The following is a 19469-nucleotide window of genomic DNA, read 5'->3' as shown; positions in this document are numbered from 1 at the left end:
ACATCCCTGGTCTGGCACAGCTAAGGAATCGGGCAACTTTGTGTCAAGCATCCTTTTGTCTTCATGCCAGCTTCCCTCCACCACACTTCCCTCCACTGTGCCTCCTTCCGCTACCGCCTATGTTCAGGAGGACCCGGGAGGGGAATGCGACGGCTCTGGAGCGGGGAGGATGGCGTAGGGGAGAGGGTCGGGGGTGTGTGATTCAGGGGTCGGTCCTAGGTTCCGTGGATTCCCACAGGAGGCCCCATATGACAGGCATCATTACCTTGCGCAGAGTAGCTGGCGTAACTGTCTGCTGCAGCACACGGCATCTGGCAGGCAGGCAAGCAGGCACTCAACAAATACCATTAATGCCATTACTGTGCCCACTTCCAGGTCACCAAAGGTACAGATGCTCTCCCCAGAAGGGCTGCCGGTAACCACCTTAGCTGGGGGTACCTCTCCTCCTCCAGGGTTTCCTGGGAGAAGGGCAGGGCCCAGGTGGAAATCCTCCAAGGGATCTTTGGGAAGCCTAGGGAGTGAGTGACACAGTCTTCCTTTTCTGGGGTGATGGGGTACTGCTGCAGGAAGCAGGAGGACCCGAGGAGGAGGAGGCTCAGTGAAGGGGTAAGGCTTTCTGCAGTGTGAGAACCTAGGGGTCCAGCCTCTCAGCCCATGGTCTCCTCTCTCTCTCTCTCTTACTCAATCCCTAGAGACCATCAGATTGGGGAGGGAGCACAGGCTGATCTGGGCCGGGCCACAGGGAGGAGAAGGAGTGGGCTCAGCGGAGAGTTGAGGGCCAGAGGCAGCAGGCCCAACCCGGGCATCGCTGCTGCTGCTGCTGCTGCCAGAATTGCCAAACGAGAGCCTCTCCGTGCTAAACAAACATGAAATCCCCAAGGTCCTGGTCGTGACGCCACCATGGAGGGCCCGGCCCCCAGAGCCTTGACCTCCCCAAAGACCGTGAGTTGTCGGCAAGGCCGGTAATCGGGGCCCTATGCGTCTACCCACCCGCTCCATCACAGCTGCATCTCCTCAAGGCCCCCACTGAGGTGAGCGAGTGGCTGCTGTGCTTGAGGGTGGGGAGGGGTTGGGAAGGGGTGGCTGAGGTGGGAGCCCAGGCTGGCTCTCCCCGGCTCCCCTCGGCTCACCCACTTTTGCTCCCTGGGCACCTGTCCTGATGGGAACAGAGGATGGCCAGCATGCTTGGGTGCCAGTTCACAGAACTGGGGGGCGTGAGAGGGAGGCAGCACAGCCAGGACCGGCAGGCCAGGTCCTGGGGGCTGACTGTGTCGCTTCCCCTTCTGGGCCTCAGTTTCTAACCCCAGCTCTGTCACTTGTCAGCTGTGTGACCTTGGGCAAGTCACTTGAGTTCTCTGTTACCTCATCAGTAAAATGGAGACTAAGACTGTGAGCCCCATGAGGGACGGAGACTGGGTCCAACCTGATTGGTTCATACGTACCCCAGCGCTTAGAACAGTGCTTGACACATAGTAAGCACTTAACAGATGCCACCATCAACATCATCATCATGCTCCCCGAACTTGCCGGCTCTCTGGTAAACCTAGCTCATCAGACCTGCGTGGGCAAGACTGTTCTAGGGATACTCTCGCGGGTGGCATTTGTGGGTGGCTGGCTGGGGCAGCCATAGCGGGAGCAGCTGGGGCAGGGGCAGGAGTGGCCCGGGCAGCAGTTGGGGCTAGGATGGCAGTGGGGAAGCGGGGACAGGGTAGGGGTTGAAGCAGCTGCAGAGGCTGGAGCCACAGCAGGGGTGGCCACGGCGGTGGCAGGAGGGAGCAGCAGCAACATTCCTGGCTATCCCAGAGTCCCAGGACTGGCCTGGGAGACCCACTGCCCCCATCTGCAGCCCGCCACGCTCTGGGGACTCTTTAGGCCAGGAAAGCCCTGGCACAGAGGGAAGTTGGTGCTTCCTGGGGGACAGGGAGGTAAAAAAAATCAATCAATAGTATTTGTTGAGCACTTACTAAGTGCTGAGCACTGTATTAAGTGTGTGGGAGAGTACAATACCACAGAATTAGCAGATATGTTCCGCACCCATAATGAGCTTACAATGTAGAGGGGGAGGGAGGCAGTGGCTCCGGGCCCCTGTAGCCTCCAGCATCTGCGGAGAAGTCTCTCTCTCTCCCCCCTCAGCCACTAGCTCTGCTCCCCAAATTTCTAATTTCCTTTGGAAACTCCTTGTCTCTTCCCTGGGAGCAAGCTAGTCCTCCTTGGCGAAAAACACTTCTTCTGTGAATAGATTCAGAACTCTCTTCCCTGAGCCCTCCAGGGACTATCCCATAATTTTGGTACTTATTAAGTGCCTAATATGTGCCAAGCAGTGGGGTAGAAGAAACAGAATAGATCGGACACATTTCCTGTCTCACATGGGGCTCGCAGTCTAGGTGGAGGTAAAGACAAAGGTAACAGTGCATCACAGCCATGACAAGCAACTGAGTCAAGAAGACAAACCACAATGTCAAGATAAATAAAATGATTTTTTTTTGAAGGTGGAAGACCTCAGGGTCCCCACTGCTCCTAGATCGGTAGTAAAATTCAATCAATCAGTGGTATTTATTGAGCACTTACCCTACGCAGAGCACTGGACTAGGCACTTGGGAGACTACAATCCATAGAGATGGTAGATGTGAACCCTGACCACAAGGAGCTCACAGTCTCCAAGGGGAGAGAGACATCAAAATCGATTAGGGGAAGCGGTAGAGTTAATGGTATTAGTAGCCGTAGCAGTAGTAGTGTTAGCAGCAGCAGCAGCAGCAGCATCTATTGAATGCCCACTCGATGTGGCTAGAAGCAGCGGGGCTAAGTGGAAAGAGTGCTGGCCTGTGAGTTGGGACACCTGGGTCCTCCTCCCCGCTCTACCACTCTATTAATTAAAATATTTGTCAGTGCTTTCCATTTGCCAAGCACTGGGGTAATCTACAGGATAATCAGAGCTGACGATGAGGGTGCCTGCTGGCAAGTCGTCTAACTTCTGTGTGCTTCAGTTTCCTCATTTGTAAAATAGCACTTTAATATCCGCCTCTCCCTTCCTCTTAAACTGCGAGCCCCACTTGGGACAGGGACTCTGTCTGTTATAACTATCCTGCCTCTACCCCAGCACCTTGCACAGTGGTTGGCACATAGTAAGTGCTGAACACACCCCGCAGTTATCATGTAAGCTTGTTGTGGGCAGGGAATCAGGAAAATGTATCATTATATTGTGCTCTCACAAATGCTTAATACAGTGCTCTGCACACAGCAAGTGTTCAAAAAATACAATGGAATGAATTATTATTATTATTATTATTATTATTATTATTATTATTATTATTATTACCGTTAGCCCCAGAGGGGACAGTGACTATGTCCGGTCTGTTTATCTTGTATCTACCCCAGAGCTAGGCACACAGTTAGCACTTACAATTACTATTATGATTATTATTACTAATAATAATGATTACCAAGTCACACAGTGTGTGGGATGACTGATAGGAAAATTTCATGCAAATGAGTCACAGAGTTTTAGAGCTCGATGGGAAGCCAAAATGGCATGTGTCCCAGTCCCTCGGTTCGAACCAGGTGGTTGTCTAACCCTAGTCTTTTGTTTTTCTCCAGAGCTGTCCCGTTCCTCGATTTGCCTGTGGGAGCCCCCTCCCTCAATCAATCAATCAGTAAATCAATGGTATTTATTGAGGAATTATTATGTGCAGAGCACTGTTCTATGTGCTTGGGAGAGTACAACAGATTTAGCAGACATGTTTACTGCCCATTATGTGCTTACAGGTTCTTCTTCCGTCTGACCGCTGGCTCTTGCAGCCCACTGCCTCTTGTTCATCCCTGCCCATGCGCATTGTATCCCATCGGAAACACAGCCATTCAGTCACCTCAAACAAGTCACCTGCAACTCTTGTAGCTTTTTCTCTTAGAGATCCTCTGTCTGATTTCTCCACTCTCGTGTGTGTGTGTGTGTGTGTGTGTGTGTGTGTGTGTGTGTGTGACAGGAGGCTATGGGGAGAGAGGGGCTGGTTGCAGGTGACTTGCTTGAGGTGCAGGGGAAGAGCAGCCTCCCGGCAGCGGTCACCTGGATTGCCTGGGCCGGCAGCCAGCCTGGCTCTGGGCTTCCCTTGGCAGGGAGATGCGTTGCCAGGGTCCTGGCTGCTGCAAACATGGGGCAACTGTGGCCCCAGGGCTCCTGGGCTGGAGGGGGCTCTGGGTCACTCTACCCACCCTACCCAGAAGGGCCTAAGGGTGGTCCCTGGGAGCAAGTCCTAATGGAAAGAGAGGACTGGTTTGGAGTGTGGCCGAACCCCCAGTCACCAAAGGCAGCTGGAGCCTGCCCAGCTCCGAGCAGAAGTGCCCTACCTCCCTGAGGCTCAGTTGAATGGAGCTGCCTCCTCAGAGGACTGACCGGCTCATATTTGAGGATTTATCTTGGTTGTTCTCCAACAGGTAAGCACAAAGGCCTTATGTCTTCCCACCAAGGCAGCTGAGCCCAGCCTTTCTGACAGCAGTGATACTGGCAGATAAGGGCAGATAAGTGTTGGTGGGGGTGGGGTGGAGGGAGAGTCAGGGAAGGTGACTATGCATTCCCTCAGCTGAATCACAAAGACCATCTTCTTCATCTCTTGGCTCTGGTCCTGAGTCAGCATGACCGCGATGGCCTTGGGGACCCCGCCAGCCTTTAGGAAGGACTGAAAGTGCTTTTTCCTGGCCAATGCCTTTGGCCAAGGATCTTGGAGAACCCAACTAGACTCCCCAGCCTAGAAAGGTTGTCCAAAGGGCACCAAGTTGAGCCCTCTGCTTCTGGGCAGGACCACAGCCACGGGCCTCGGGCAGGGCAGTCCGTCTCCCTGGGGTCCAGCTGGGCAAGGACACACCGGATGGATTTCCTGTGGCTGAGCTTCCTGCGGCTGAGCAACTGGGTGCTATCTCACGAGCTGTGCAAGGTGCTTCCCTCCACTCCCTTCACAAGAAACTCAGTGGGTTTTTTGGGGGTGGTTAGGGCTTGTCCTCAAGGGACCCCACTCACAGTCCATGTTCTGGCCCCCCAGCTCTGAGCATCATGTCACATGGCCATGGCCAGCTGTTTTTCCCAGGAAGAAAATAGTGATTAGAAGAGGCTGTGGTGGCGGCAATGGTAAGGATAGTGGTGGTGACAGCAGTGATGGTGGCAGTGTTGAAGATGGGAACAGCAGCAGCATTCTCTTTGATGCTCCTGGAACAAGTTGTAACAGGGATGGATGGGGCACTGGCGGCAGCGGTGGCAGCATTGATGATGGGGTGGCAGCTGTGGGAGTGGTGTTGATGATGTGGTGGAGGTGGTGACAACAGTGGTGGCAGTGCTGATGATAGAGTGGCAACAGTGAGGGCGGTGGCAATGGTGGGAGTGGTGTTAATGGGGTAGCAACTATGGGGTTGGTGACAGCAGCAGTGGCAGAATTGCTAGGGTGGCAGCGGTGGGGGTGATGATGATGGGGATGGGGCCGGCGCCAGTGGTGCGGGAAGTGTTGATGATAGCATGGTAGCAGTGGGAGGGGTGACAGCGATGTTCATTCATTCATTCAATCGTATTTATTGAGTGCTTACTGTGAGCAGAGCACTGTACTAAGCACTTGGAAAGTACAAGTTGGCAACACATAGAGATGGTCCCTACCCAACAGTGGGCTCACAGTCTAGAAGGGGGAGACAGAGAAGAAAACAAAGCATATTAACAAAATAAAATAAATAGAATATGTTCAAGTAAAATAAATAAATAGAGTAATAAATACATGCAAACATATATACATATATAGAGGTGCTGTGGGGAAGGGAAGGAGCTAAGGCAGGGGGATGGAGAGGGGGAGGAGGGGGAGAGGATGGAGGAGGCTCAGTTGGGAGGGCCTCCTGGAGGAGGTGAGCTCTCAGTAGGGCCTTGCAGGGAGGAAGAGAGCTAGCTTGGCAGATGTGGGGAGGGAGGGCATTCCAGGCCAGGGGGATGACGTGGGCCGGGGGGTCGATGGTGGGACAGGCGAGAACGAGGCACGGTGAGGAGATTAGCGGCAGAGGAGCGGAGGCTGCGGGCTGGGCTGGAGAAGGAGAGAAGGGAGGTGAGGTAGGCGGGGGCGAGGTGATGGACAACCTTGAAGCCGAGGGTGAGGAGTTTCTGCCTGATGCGTAGGTAGATTGGTAGCCACTGGAGATTTTTGAGGAGGGGAGTAACATGCCCAGAGCATTTCTGGACAAAGACAATCCGGGCAGCGGCGTGAAGTATGGATTGAATTGGGGAGAGACAAGAGGATGGGAGATCGGAGGGGAGGCTGATACAGTAGTCCAGACGGGATAGGATGAGAGCTTGAATGAGCAGGGTAGCGGTTTGGATGGAGAGGAAAGGGCGGATCTTGGCAATGTTGCGGAGCTGAGACCGGCAGGTTTTGGTGACGGCTTGGATGTGAGGGGTGAACGAGAGAGCGGAGTCGAGGATGACACCAAGGTTGTGGGCTTGTGAGATGGGAAGGATGGTAGTACTGTCAACAGTGATGGGAAGGTCAGGGAGAGGGCAGGGTTTTGGAGGGAAGACAAGGAGTTCAGTCTTGGACATGTTGAGTTTTTGGTGGCAGGCAGACATCCAGATGGAGATGTCCTGAAGGCAGGAGATGTGAGCCTGGAGGGAGGGAGAGAGAGCAGGGACAGAGATGTAGATTTGGGTGTCATCAGCGAAGAGATGATAGTTGAAGCCGTGGGAGCGAATGAGGTCACCAAGGGAGCGAGTGTAGATTGAGAACAGAAGGGGACCAAGAACTGAACCTTGGGGAGCCCCTACAGTAAGCAGGTGGGAGGGGGAGGAGGAGCCTGCAAAAGAGACTGAGAATGAGCGACCGGAGAGATAAAAGGAGAACCAGGAAAGGACAGAGTCTGTGAAGCCAAGGTTGGATAGCATGTTGAGGAGAACGTGGTGGTCTACAGTGTCAAAGGCAGCTGAGAGGTCGAGGAGGATTAGGATAGAGTAGGAGCCGTTGGATTTGGCAAGCAGGAGGTCATTGGTGACCTTTGAGAGGGCAGTTTCCCTGGAATGTAGGGGACGGAAGCCAGATTGGAGAGGGTCGAGGAGAGAGTTGGTGTTGAGGAATTCGAGGCAGCGCATGTAGAAGACTCGTTCAAGCAGTTTGGAAAGGAATGGTAGGAGGGAGATGGGGCGATAACTAGAAGGTGAAGTGGGGTCAAGAGAGGGTTTTTTTAGGATGGGAGAGACGTGGGCAGGTTTGAAGGCAGAGGGGAAGGAACCAGTGGAGAGTGAGCAGTTGAAGATGGAAGTTAAGGAGGGGAGACGGGACGGAGTGAGAGATTTCATGAGATGAGAGGGAATGGGGTCAGAAGCATAGGTGGCCAGAGTAGCACTTGAGAGGAGGGAGGAGAGCTCCTCTGAGGATACTGCTGGGAGGGATGGGAGAGTAGCGGAGAGCGTTGAGAGCCGAGGGGTTGGAGAAGTGGGGGGAGTGACTTTGGGGAGGTCAGACCTGATAGATTTAATTTTGTTAATGAAGTAGGAGGCCAGATCGTTGGGGGTGAGGGAAGGAGGAGGGGGAGGAACCGGGGGCCTGAGAAGGGAGTTGAATGTATGGAAGAGCTGACGGGGATGATGGGCAGGGGTGTCAATAAGGGAGGAGAAATAGTTTTGTCTGGCAGAGGAGAGGGCTGAGTAAGGCAGGAAAGGATAAACTTGAAGTGAACGAGGATGGCATGGTGTTTAGACTTTTGCCAGCAGCGTTCAGCAGCTCGAGCATAAGAGCTAAGGAGGCGGACAGTGGCAGTGATCCAGGGCTGTGGGTTGATGATGAGGTGGCAGTGGGGGTGGTAGAGCAGTAACGATGGCATTTTATTAAGCGCTTACTATGTGCAAAGCACTGTTCTAAGCTCTGGGGAGTTTACAAGGTGATCAGGTTGTCCCACGGGGGGCTCACAGTCTTAATCCCCATTTTACAGATGAGGTAACTGAGGCACAGAGAAGTTAAATGACTTGCCCAAAGTCACACAGCTGACAATTGGCAGAGCCAGGATTTGAATCCACGACCTCTGACTCCAAAGCCCATGCTCTTTCCACTAAGCCACACTGCTTCTCTAACAGTACTTTGCACATAGTAAGCCCTTAACAAATACTACCATTATTATTATTATTACCCTCCTGAGAGAAGTTGTGGGGTCGACAGAGACAGCTGTGTCCGAAGCTGCTCTCAACTTTTCTCGGGAACATTCAGGGGTGGAGAGGCCCACACTGTCCGGGGACCTAGGCCCAGGCCTCTGAAGCCCCTCTAGCAGGAGTACTGCCTTCAGGCCCAGACAAATCCTTCTTCCTGCCACTTCAGCCCTGCCCTGGTGGCCATGGTGAAAAGTTGGTTCCTTGGGTGATTAGCATATTGGATGCCCCCAAGGCATCCCCCATTCCCTGGCCCCCTGGGGCTCAAACCAATTCTCCGCAGACCCTGACTCCCACTGTAATGCTGCTAAAGCCCGCCCCGGCCCCCTTTCACTTTGAAGCAATATCCCGGTCCCCTGCCTGCTCTCAGGGCTTTCCTGGAAAATCTGGGAGCCTCCTTGGAACTCAGGGCATAGAAGGAGGCTGGGAGCGGTTAGCATGGGCTTCCCTCTGACATTGGGTCAGTGCAGCTTAGAACCCACGAAGATGGGTGCCAGCCCTCTGAGCGCCCCTCACCCTGAACTATAGTAAGCACTTAATGACCACCACCCCTCTAGACTGTAAACTCCTTGTGGGTAGGGAATGTGTCGACCAATTCTGTTACATTGGACTTTCCCAAGCACTCAGTACAATGCTCTGTACACAGCAAAGTCCCATTAATTGATTGATTGATAATTATTTACCTCCTCCCCAGTTTCTTTCCTGGTGGCAGAAGGGAGGTTCGGGGGAGGGTCCCAGCCTCAAGGGCCAGATTGGGGAACCCACTTGACCGTGGGCTCTGTGAAAAACGAGATGCCTGGAGGCTTTCTTGGGCCATCAGTGCCTGGGAACAAGCCTGGCTTGGTCCCTCTCTGCCAGGTTCCAGAATCCACACCCACTTTTGGGCTGCTGCTGCCAGGGAGAGATCCTGGGAGAGTCTGGGCTCTTCCCGCACCCCTCCGATGAGAGGGTTTCTGCACGGGGGGGCGGGTAGTGGCTGGGTGGTCTGCCAGGCTGGCTGGCTGAAGGTTGTGTCCTGGCAGGAGGGAGACAGCTTGCGTCTGGCCCTGGGGAAGATGGCAGATGACGTCCTGGGCCTGCGGCAGCTGGTGACGGCCCTGGAGATGGAGAACAGCAGACTGAGGCGCCACGTGGCCGCACGGCAGGACTCGGGGAGCCCCCGGCTGCACGACAGCAATGGCGACACCTCGACCGAGCCAGAAGAGACTGACAGATCCGGTAAGGTTGACGGGCATCTCTGATTGCTGGGGAGCTGCCGGGGAATCCCTGCCCTGCTGCCAGGGGTCTTTGGTGAGGCGTGGTAGTTGGCCACCGGGCTCCACTTCGAGCCCAGCCTTGACGCCAGGAGTGGCCCTGGCCCCCGGAACCTCCAATCCAGGAGTCTGGCCTGCTGCGAGAGGTAGGCTCATCCCATCCCAACCCCCTCCCCCCATGTGGCAAGAGGTTAATTGACACCCCCAACCTCTGCTGTGCTGTGAGACGTAGGCTGACCTCCCCCTATCCCTTTGCTGTGACAGGTAGACCGACCTCCCCCCGCATGCTGTGATAGGTAGGCTGCCCCTCCATGCTGTGACAGCTAGGTTGACACCCACTTTGATGTGACAGGTAGGCTAACCTCCACCCCCCAACAACCCCTGTACTGTGACAGATAGGCTGACCCCTGGCTGGACTTGGGAAGGTAGAAAGTGGGGTTGACTAAGAAGTGAGTGCCCTGTCTAAAGAGCTCTGTTTGAGTCCTTCACCGAGCTCCCCACCCCCTCCCACTTTCCTTGTTCTCTTATACCCGCATCTCCATGTCTGAGTGGGCACCTTCTTGTCCAAGCCAAATCCCTGCTCCAGTGCCCTCTGCTCTTCCTGGTTTTACCAGGAAGCCTCGTGCCCGGGAGTCGCAGTGCTGCCCAGTTCTCCCCAGAGACTCCTTCCTCAGTCCAGAAGCCTTTGCACAGGCCCTTGTCAGTGCTTTATCACCTCAGAAATTCCTAGGAATCAGTCCTAGTATATAATAACAATAAGAATGCTATTTATACAGCACCGGGGCATATATAATAAGCTGCTTGGGTCTCACAATGTAAGTCCTTATTTTACAGCTGAAGAAACTGGGGCACAGAGAAGTTTAGTGCTTTGAACCGTGCTTGGCACATAGAAAGCGCTTAACAAATACCATCATTATTTAAGAGACTTGCCCAGTTTGGCACAGCAAGCCAGGGCTCTCCTGACTCTCAGTCCTGTGCTCTGCACAGAGAAAGTGCTCAATAAATACAATCGATTGACTGATTGATTGGCTTTCCACACTGCCTCAAAAAAGTATAGAAAGTGTCCACATTTGTAGAGGAGCCAAGGGGTGGGGTATTTACATGTAGTTCTCATTAAGATTCCCTGAAACGCTCCAGACCCTATTCCCTTTCCTGTGGGCCCTTCTGACTCTGTTCCCTTTATCCCCCTTCTGGTAGCATGGGGCCCTCATCCCCCCAAACCCCACCCGCACCCCCATTCACACTCTATGAGCCTCCCCTCAGGGCCTCTTGCTCCACAACCTCCCTCTGGGCCAGGTGGAGCCAGAGGAACCTGGCCTCAAGATTCTGGGTATGTTGGGGCCGTGCTGGCCATGTGCCCCCCCCCCCCCCCCCCATCCCGGGAGGGGCTCCTTGCCCACCGAGTACTCCTACCCCTGGATGGACAGTTCTTTCCCTGGCAGTGACCCTGGAGCAGAAGCTGGCCGGCGGGACCAGCGGGGCCCGGCACCTGAAGAAGCTGAGTGCCAAGGTGCTGCAGTTGCAGAATGAGTTGATTCGGGTGAGACCAGCGGAGCGTTGATTGTGGCAGGGGTTGGTAGGTGCAGGCTCCTACTTGTTATCAGTGCCTCTTCCCGTCATCCGCCCCCTCCAGAAGAATGACCGGGAGAAGGACTTGTTGATGCTCAGGCAAGCTCAGCAGCAGAAGCAGCAGCGAAAGCAGCAGCAGCAGTGGAAACAGCAGCAACAGCAGCAGCGGAAGCAGCAGCAGCAGTGGAAACAGCCAAAACAGCAGCAGCAGCAAGAACAGCAACAGCAGCAGCAAGAACAGCAGCAGCAGCAGCAAGAACAGCAGCGGCAGCAGCAGCAGCAGGCTGTCCTGAATAAATACCAAGAGACGCTGGCAAAGATGAAAGGTCTGGAGGAGACAGTGAGGCGGCAAGAGAGGGTGAGAGAGTTAGCAAGTAACTGGCTGTCTATTGTACTCCTGGGGGGCATGCATCAGTGTGACATTAGAGTAAGCGTGGGCCCATACCAGCATGTGCCGCTGTGACACCAAGTTGAGCAGGCGCTGGTGTGAGCATGTGCCAGTGGGATGCACCAGAGCAAATATGGGCCCTGGTGAGCATGTGCTGGTGTGAGGCCTCAGGCTGAGCATAAGCTGGTCTGAGGAGCTGCTGTGAGTCTGCACCAGTGGGCCTAGGGCCCAGAGGGAACCAGGAGGGGGCCCAAGTATCAGGACTAACAGAAATCAAGAGATGAGCCTGAGAAAGTTAGAAAGGAGATTAAAGTAGAGCTGCCTCCCCTCTTCACCCGTTGATAGTTATTCTTTCCTGGGTATCTGGGGCTGGGGAAGACTTCACCTCAGGCAGATACTTGGGTTCTCTGAGGCTGGTGAGAGGGGAGCAGGAAGAACAATGCTAATACTACTAATAATAATGATGAACTTGCTATGTCGTAAGCACCGTGCTAGACACGGGCATAGGGACAAGACCATCCAATCAGACACAGTCCTTTCCTACATGGGGCTCACCATCTAAGAGGTAAGGAGAGTTGGTATCTATAATGCTTGCCTTCCCCTCTAGACTGTAAGCTCATTGTAGGCAGGGAACATGTCTGCCAATGCTGTTGTAGTATACTCTCCCAATCACTTAGTACAGTGCTCTGCACACAATAAGTGCTCCACGGATTGAGTGAATCTCCCCATTTTGCCGATGAGGAAATTGAAGCTCAGGGTGGTTAAGTGCCTTGCCCAAAGTCACATAGTGGGCAGCTCAGGATTCCCATGCAGGAGCCCGCTAAGGGTGGGGAAAGTGGGTGACTGCTGCTGATCGTGGGACCTGCCCCACCTTTTGGCCTCTGCAAGTCCTTTTTGGCTGCTTAATGTCCTGTTTGCACCTGACTTGCCCCTCTGAATGGACATCCTGGCCCTCAATAGTTTTCCCACTACCTTTTTATCTGAAGGACCCTTCTGTCCCACCAGTTAGCCATGCAGGGTTTCTGTTTAGCCACCGGTTTTTCATTCTGTGGCACAGATTTCCCTAGGCTTCTGGAATGTCTTTAGTTTTTAACAGCTTCCACTGTAAGTCGCTTGTATTTTCCATGCCCTCTTTTTGATTTTTTCCCTAACTCAAGTGCCTGTTGTGAAACACGGTCTGCAAGAATGTCCCATTTAACTGAATTGTGGTCAGTATTGCGGAGTGTCACTGTCGGCCAGTTAGAATTTAACACTAGACACAGCCCAGCACCCACCGAACAGCTCTTGAAATGGGCATCTCCAAAGACCCTCCTGCTTGGTGAAGATAGCCTTTGTGAAGGAGGGTACAGGGTTTGAGTCCTGCCCCGTTTGCAATTTTCCCTTCCAGCTGTTTGCCCTCCTGTTTGTTGTTCTGCTCATGTCCTCAGCAAACAGTGATTTCCCTCTGGCCGGCAGTTTTAGCCCAGGCAGCGCAGAGTCTGCTGCTGGGCAAACAGTCCTGCTCCAGGAACCCGAATATCAACCTATCTGAGCTCACTGGGTTGTTAGTTCACCAGGTAATTAGCACAGTCCTCTCCCTGGTACAGATCATGAATGCTGGTGGTGGTGGTTGGGGGTGAGGGGAAGGGGGAGAGCGAAAGAGAGAGTGTGTGCGTGGGTCCGCATTTGTGTGAGAGATACCCGGCATGCTTGACTAACTTTGACTTGCTATTCCTCAAGCAGGCCAGCTAGCAAAACTGTGTGATCCTTCCTTGTTGGCTCTTTGATTTAGCAGTTACAGAAAAAGTCACTGGTCTTTTCCCAAAGCCCCCTTTCCACTTCTCTTTTTGGCACAAGCTGGGTGGGGGTCCCTGAGGCCTCCCAGGACACCAACCCATCGGGTTCCCCAGTCCCACCTCCCATCTCCTGATCTGTTTCCTCATCGTGGCCTGGTGGGCCCAAGCTGCTTCCTCTGTTGAGGCCTGGAATTTTTATTCGGGGGCTGCTGTCTTTTCCCAGGTAATGCAGTAGGTGAGAGAGATGTGGCCTGCCCTGGAGGTTGTTATGGCTTGGATTTTCTCTTCCTTTCTCCTTCTCATTCATCTGCTGCCCCTGGCCTGCATCCGCACAGCTGAGGAACCTGGTCCATAGAGAGGAGCGGCTCCAGAGTCCAGTGTAGGGAGTGGGCGTGGGGAACGAGGACCACAAGAAGCCCCTTGAGGGACCCTGAAGGATCCCGGGAGCCTTTGGGCATGCGGATGGCTGTAAAGCAGCGAGCCACAGCCAGCAAACCCAGTCAGGAAGGAAGGAGAAGTAATGATATGGGAGAACTGGTGGCTCTCTCTGGGCCCCTCCAGGCCACCTCCACATTTCAGAGTCATCCAGAGCTGCAAGCCACTTTCCTTTCCATTCCCCCAGGTGATTGAAAAGATGGAGAGGGTCCTAGAGGAGAAAGTCCAGGAGCTTGTCAGAGCCAGAGCAAAGCTGGCCCCCGACTCAGGTAAAGTCGCATGGAGGACATCCTGACACCCTGAAAGCCCCCTGCACACCGTCACCTCCACCTCAGGTAGAAGCCAAATTGGCCACCCCAGGGGACGCTGGGCCCCAGTGCCAAGTGGGGGACTTTAGTCAGTGGACGCCTCCAAGAGTCTAGAGTCCCATGGCAACGCGGTCAGGTCCGCCACCCCTCTTCCATGCCCACCCCTCCCTCTGCCAACTGGCCCTGGGGTAGGTGAGGTACAGACAAGGTAAATAAACACAGCCCTGCACTGCATGGACTTATTCCATAACTTCAGGGCGAGCCTGGTTCTGGGGGGAGCAGAGGGGAAGGTGAGGATGAGGCTGGGTGGGATGGGTGAGGAATGGATGGCAGAAGTTCTGGTTGGGGAGGGTGGAGGCTGGGGCCGGGGCCAGAAGGCCCACTAATGCTTTTTGCTTAGGGGTCATCGTTGAGGGTCTCTTGGCTATCAACATGCCCTCCCCTTTCTCCCCACTGCTCTCCCTTCTCCCTGCCTCCCCCCTCCTTCCACCTCCACCCCACAGTCCCCCCTCCTCCCTGCCATTCCCCCTCCTCCCCACTGCTCCCCCTTCTTCCCCTAGGTCCCGTGGGGGAGAGCTCGCCCAAGGATTGCTATTCCTCCCTGCAGGCCGGGCACTCCCGGCCCCTGAGGGAGCTGGATGGGCCGCGGCACGGATCGTCCCCCACCATCTCCCAGCAGCCCGCCCTGCCGGTAAGAGACAAGATTGGGGCTGCCCGTGCTCCAGAAACAGCTAGTGCTGGAGTGCAACTGCTGCGCTTTTTTGAGATTCCAGAAGCAGGACCCCCGGAAGGGCCAGGGCCAGGAGTGGTCCAGGGGGCAGGGCTACTGTGCAGTTGGCTCCCCGGGCCTCTGTGCAGAAGAGGTTCCCATCGACCATGTATCTGTTCGATTGTCTCTGACCCTGCGGGCCAGGTGATTCAAACCCCAGTGTCATGCCCCATCTCTCCCCCACCCCCCCCCCTCCCCTGGATGGGCAGTTGGCTCTGTGGCCCAGTAGGGAACTGTCCAGGACCTCCTCGCCCAGCTGCCTCCCACTATTTTCTTTGCTATGGCCCAGAGACCCCAGCTCCAGAGCTTATTCCTTTCCCCAGGGCCTCTCACCTAGCCTCCCTTCCCTGTGCCCCGGGCTTCCCTCCAGAGAGGGCTAGATACCCACTTCCCCCTCAGCCAGCGGCTCCCGGGAAAAGAGGGTGATCTGGCTGGCCGAGCCCTGTCCCTCCTACAGGAACCTCCCCAGAGGTGGGGAAGAACTTGCGGAGACTTGCTAGGCGAGGTGCCGGTGGCCCAGGAGCTGAGCCCCATCCCGGGCCCCGAGACTTGGAGCATATAGGTGGTGCCCGAGCTCGAGGCACTCCTTTCCACCATCATTGCTGCCCTGGCTGGCAGGCGTGGAACAGTGCTAAAAGCTGAGGGGGTCACAGAGTGAAAAGAGGAGATTCCCGCCTGCCCTTGAGGGGGTTGCAAATCAATTTTCCAGCTGAGTGCTGCCAAAAGACTCCCCCCTTCCCCCAAAGTCATTCATTCATTCATTCATTCAATCAATCGTATTTATTGAGTGCTTACTGTGTGCAGAGCACTGTACCAAGTGCTTGGAAAGTACAATTCAGCAACAGATAGAGACAGTTCCTGCCCAACAGCGGGCTCACAGTCTAGAAGTCATTTGCTCCAGCTCCCCGAGTTTGGTCTGGCCAGGGACCCCCTGCCCCCCCAGCAGGGTGCTCACCTCCCTGCCCACCCTGGAGTTGCTGCGCACTACTGCACAGGAGGCCAAGGGCAGCAAAGAGGAAGTGGTTGGGATTTGGCCCTTCACGGCCCAGAGGACTCTATCTGCACAACCAGCTACTCTGTATCCCGTGCTTTTCCCCCTCCTCAGGGAATCCTGGCATGGACTCTGATTTGTTTTAAGTGAGCGTACAAGTGGGACAGTCCTCTGTTCCTCAGGAAAGCATCCCGAGCAGAGCATCACCTCTGCCTGACAGTTGGAGGTGAACTGAAGGGTCTCTTTCCCGAGGGCTTTGAGCCCCCAAACAACAGTGAGGGGGTGGATGGGTGAATGGAGGGGTGGATGGATGGATGGGATTATCTCTCCTGGCCAGGAAAGCAGAGTTAAGCAATGCCTCTGGGGCTATCCCCCAGGACTCTGGTGCTGGGTGGGCTTTGTCCCCCCAACTTACCCTTTCCTGCCCCTTTGTCTTACCCTTCTGGGAGGCTGAATCTGTGTTGGGGGTGAGGGGTGAGGGGGGCAGGGGGTGAGAGGGGGTTGGCCCAGTACCAGAGGCTTTCCACCTGGCCAAGTTTGGTTTGGCGAAGGAACTGTGTCCTTCTTTGCAGGCCACTACTACCTTACTGGTTGCCTTTCTGGGTGTCTTGCTGGCTGCCTCACCGGGCACCTTGCTGGCTGCCTCACTAGGTGTCACTCTGGGTGCTTCACTGGGTATCTAACTGGGCACCTTGCTGGCTGCCTCCCTGGGTGCCTCGCTGTCACCCGTCATCCGGGGATGGGTTCATTCAGTAATCGGTGCGGCGAGAGAGAGGGGGCTAGGGACGGAAAGCCTGAGTTTTATATAAAATTTATTCCGTGAGGCAAATTGAATTATTTAGTTGTTTAGGCGCAATGGATTGAGCGTCCTTTTCCGGAGGAATGTAATCAATTAGCAATATTCGAGCTTCCCTAATGGGAGAAACACAATCCTACGTTAATCACACATGGGTGAGGCGGCTAGCTCTCACCCATGTGCACTTCCCACTCGGGACGAATCCACTTACTTCCCCACATGGGAAGAATCCACTTACTTTCCCACACGGGAGGAATCCATTACATTACCCGCGCACGTGGTGGGCGGCTAGCTCTCATTATGTGCTCTCTCTACGTGGAAGGAATCCATTCGTGATCCCCATCCGCAGCGGGGCACCTGAGCCCCACCCACAAGACACTCACCCATCCCGCGGCCCTTGTCTCAGTGTGTTGGTTCTGGTTGCAGAGCGGGCGTCTGGCCTTCTGGGGGGAGAAAGACACGTGGGCCGTTGCTGCTGCTGCTGCTGTGTGTCTTGGTGTTCTGCCCCCAGCAGGTCAGAGGCAACAGATATTTATCACCTGTGCTCCTAGGCCATTCCAGCTTCTGGCCTCAGTTTATTCAATCTCTGCCCTCCCCCCCTCCTCCATTCCTAATTTGATTGGCACAGGGGCGAGGAACACCTTCTGTATTCTCAGCTTGGGCTTTCAATATAGCAGTTTTGGTTGTGGGGGCGGTATCCCCCCCTCACTTCCGAGTTCCGCCTGCTGGCTCAGGTGGTCACGAGATAGCATTTGACCTTGAGATGGCGGTACCCCAGGATCACCTGGGACACTCGCTGACTGCCTTATTAAGTGTCTCACCGGGTGCCTCGTTGGCTGCCTTGCTGGGCGCCTCATTGACTGCCTTGCTGGGTGTGTCTCTGAGTGCCTCGCTGGCTGCCTTTCTGGGTGACTTGCTGGTTGCCTCACTGCTGCCTTGCTAGGTGTCTGGCTGGGCACCTCGCTGGATGCCTCTCTGGGCGCCTCTCTGACTGCCTTACTGGGTATCTTGCTGGCTGCCTCATTGGGCACCTTACTGGCTGCCGGGTGCCTCACTGGGCACCTCACTGGTCGCCTCACCGGTCGCCTCACCGGTCGCCTCACTGGGTACTTCGTTAGGTGCCTCAGATGATGAACCCATGTCCTCCCAAACATACACCCTGTCTGGTCTGCCTCCCTAGGACCTCGTCTCCAAGAACTCAGAGAAGCTTTCTCTCTTGGCCCAACTGGAGAAGGCCCAGAGCCGGATCCAAGCCCTGGAGAGCCAGGTGGGTCACGGGACCCTCGCGGGCCCCTCCCTAGCAGACTCCCTTCCACACTCCTCAACCCAGACCACATCCCTGAGTTGGGCCAGTGGGAGTCCTGTATCTCTCCCCCCACACCACTACCCCTGCTTTACCTGGGCTCCTGGGCCAGGACTTCTTGTGGACAGCTTAGAGACCATGGGAAGGCAGGCACCAGGCCAGGCCAGGCCAGTCTAGGCTAGGCTAGCTAGGTGTCAGAAAAAACCAGGGAACCTGGCCCTGGGAAAGCATTTTCCTGCTCTTGGTAGAAGCTTCAAGGAACCAACCCCCGGGGTCCTCTGGGCTAGAGCAGATTTGCTGAGCCGGCCCGAAGCCCAAACAGCAAAGAGGAGCTTGGGTGCTGTTGCCATCGCTTTCACTGCTGGTGCTCCTGCTGCTGCTCAGGGCATCATTGTTATTAACTGGGAGCCAGGAAACTGAAGAGAGCCTGGTCCCATGACATTGACGCAGCCACACAATTAGCTCCTGCCCATATGGCAGGACACAAAGAAATTAGGCAGTGAGTGTTGGATTTTCTGGGTCACTAGGCCACTGGGCAAGGAGGAGTGCAGGTTGTGATGTCTGAGCCCTCTGATGCTCAGGTTTGGGGGAGTGGGAGGAGAAAGGGAGGGGCTGGAAAGGAGGAGGTTGAAGGGGAGGTGGAAGTAAGGAGGGCAAGAAGGAGAGGGAGAGAGAGAAGGGTCAGGAAGTGGGATAGGCCAGGTACAGGGTGGTGGGGTCAGTGAGGGTTCTGAGGCCTGTTGGAGTCGGGGTCTGAAGGCCTAGAAAGATCCGGGACCTCCGATGGAGAGGAGAGATCCGGTCGTGGGGGAGTGACTCACCCTGACGGCGGCATCTCTTCTTCCCCGGGGTCCCAGCTGGAGGACTCTGCCCGGCGCTGGGGGCGGGAGAAGCAGGACACAGCCACCCGACTGCTGGAACAAGCCCATGGCTTCAGCCCCTGATCCTCATCTCCACACGTTCACTGGATGGCGGCTCTGCCCTCTGGTCTCCCAAAAGTTAGGAGCCTAAAGGGCCTGAGCCCTTCAGGGGCTCCTCCTCCTCCTACGAGGGGGAGCAGGAGCATTCAGAGCCCTGGGATGGGAGGTGGGGCGGGGCACTGAACCAGATATCAGGAGAACCTGCTTAGAATCTGGGCCCTGCCATTGCCCCTGCTCTGTGTCCTTGGCCCTTCAAGGGCTTCTAGTTCCCCATCCCCATATGGGGATGAAAATCCTTGCCCTTCCCTACATTTCCCTATCTCCCAGGGGTGCAATGAGCCAACAGAGATCTGCTGATTTTGAAAGCCCTGTTTTTAAGGCATCGGTGATAGTAATCCTGGCATTAAGTACTTGGAAAAGCCCAGAGGAAGCAGGGTTATGGCACTGGTCATTGAACCCGTGTGAATGTCTCTGTCCTCATTGCCGCTCTCATCACCGGGCAGAACCCAGGTCTGCCCAGCTCTGCCTGGCTCTTCCCTCTTCCCAGATTCCCACCAAGCCACTTCCTAGGGGAGGAACCATGGCAGTGGTATCTACTGAGCCCTGGGTGTGGATGACTGACTGGCTGACTGACTGTCTGACTGGCTGGCTGGCTGACACCGACGCTGGCTCACCCCCATCTAGCCATGGAAAGAGGACTCCCCCACCCCACCCCACCTTGAACCGGGAGGCACTGGGTAAACGAGAAGCACTCGGAGGTGGAAGACCAAGAGAAGGAGGAACTTTGGCAATATGTTTCCTCCCTTCCTCCAT

At 55.2% G+C, this 19469-nt stretch overlaps 2 protein-coding genes across 2 annotated transcripts in view; both read left to right on the top strand.

Annotated features, from left to right (window-relative positions):
• LOC119939410 (coiled-coil domain-containing protein 33-like) overlaps positions 1–11268 on the top strand; it is a 20717-nt gene extending 9449 nt beyond the window's left edge. The window contains exons 4-7 of the mRNA XM_038759422.1: positions 9172–9367; positions 10845–10942; positions 11036–11129; positions 11246–11268. Of these exons, the coding sequence (XP_038615350.1) occupies positions 9172–9367; positions 10845–10942; positions 11036–11129; positions 11246–11268 (411 nt within the window). The remainder of the gene's footprint in view (positions 1–9171; positions 9368–10844; positions 10943–11035; positions 11130–11245) is intronic.
• On the top strand, positions 11193–19469 carry LOC119939373 (coiled-coil domain-containing protein 33-like). Its single transcript, XM_038759367.1, has 5 exons — positions 11193–11329; positions 13757–13838; positions 14438–14568; positions 17614–17700; positions 18594–19469. Exons 1-5 carry the CDS (start codon positions 11291–11293, stop codon positions 18678–18680), a joined length of 426 nt encoding a protein of 141 aa, XP_038615295.1. The 5' UTR covers positions 11193–11290; the 3' UTR covers positions 18681–19469.

Source organism: Tachyglossus aculeatus, chromosome 17, assembly GCF_015852505.1.
Source record: "Tachyglossus aculeatus isolate mTacAcu1 chromosome 17, mTacAcu1.pri, whole genome shotgun sequence".
NCBI classification, from domain to species: Eukaryota; Metazoa; Chordata; class Mammalia; order Monotremata; family Tachyglossidae; genus Tachyglossus; species Tachyglossus aculeatus.
Note: the sequence above shows the minus strand (reverse complement) of the source record. Positions and strands in the feature narration are given on the sequence as shown.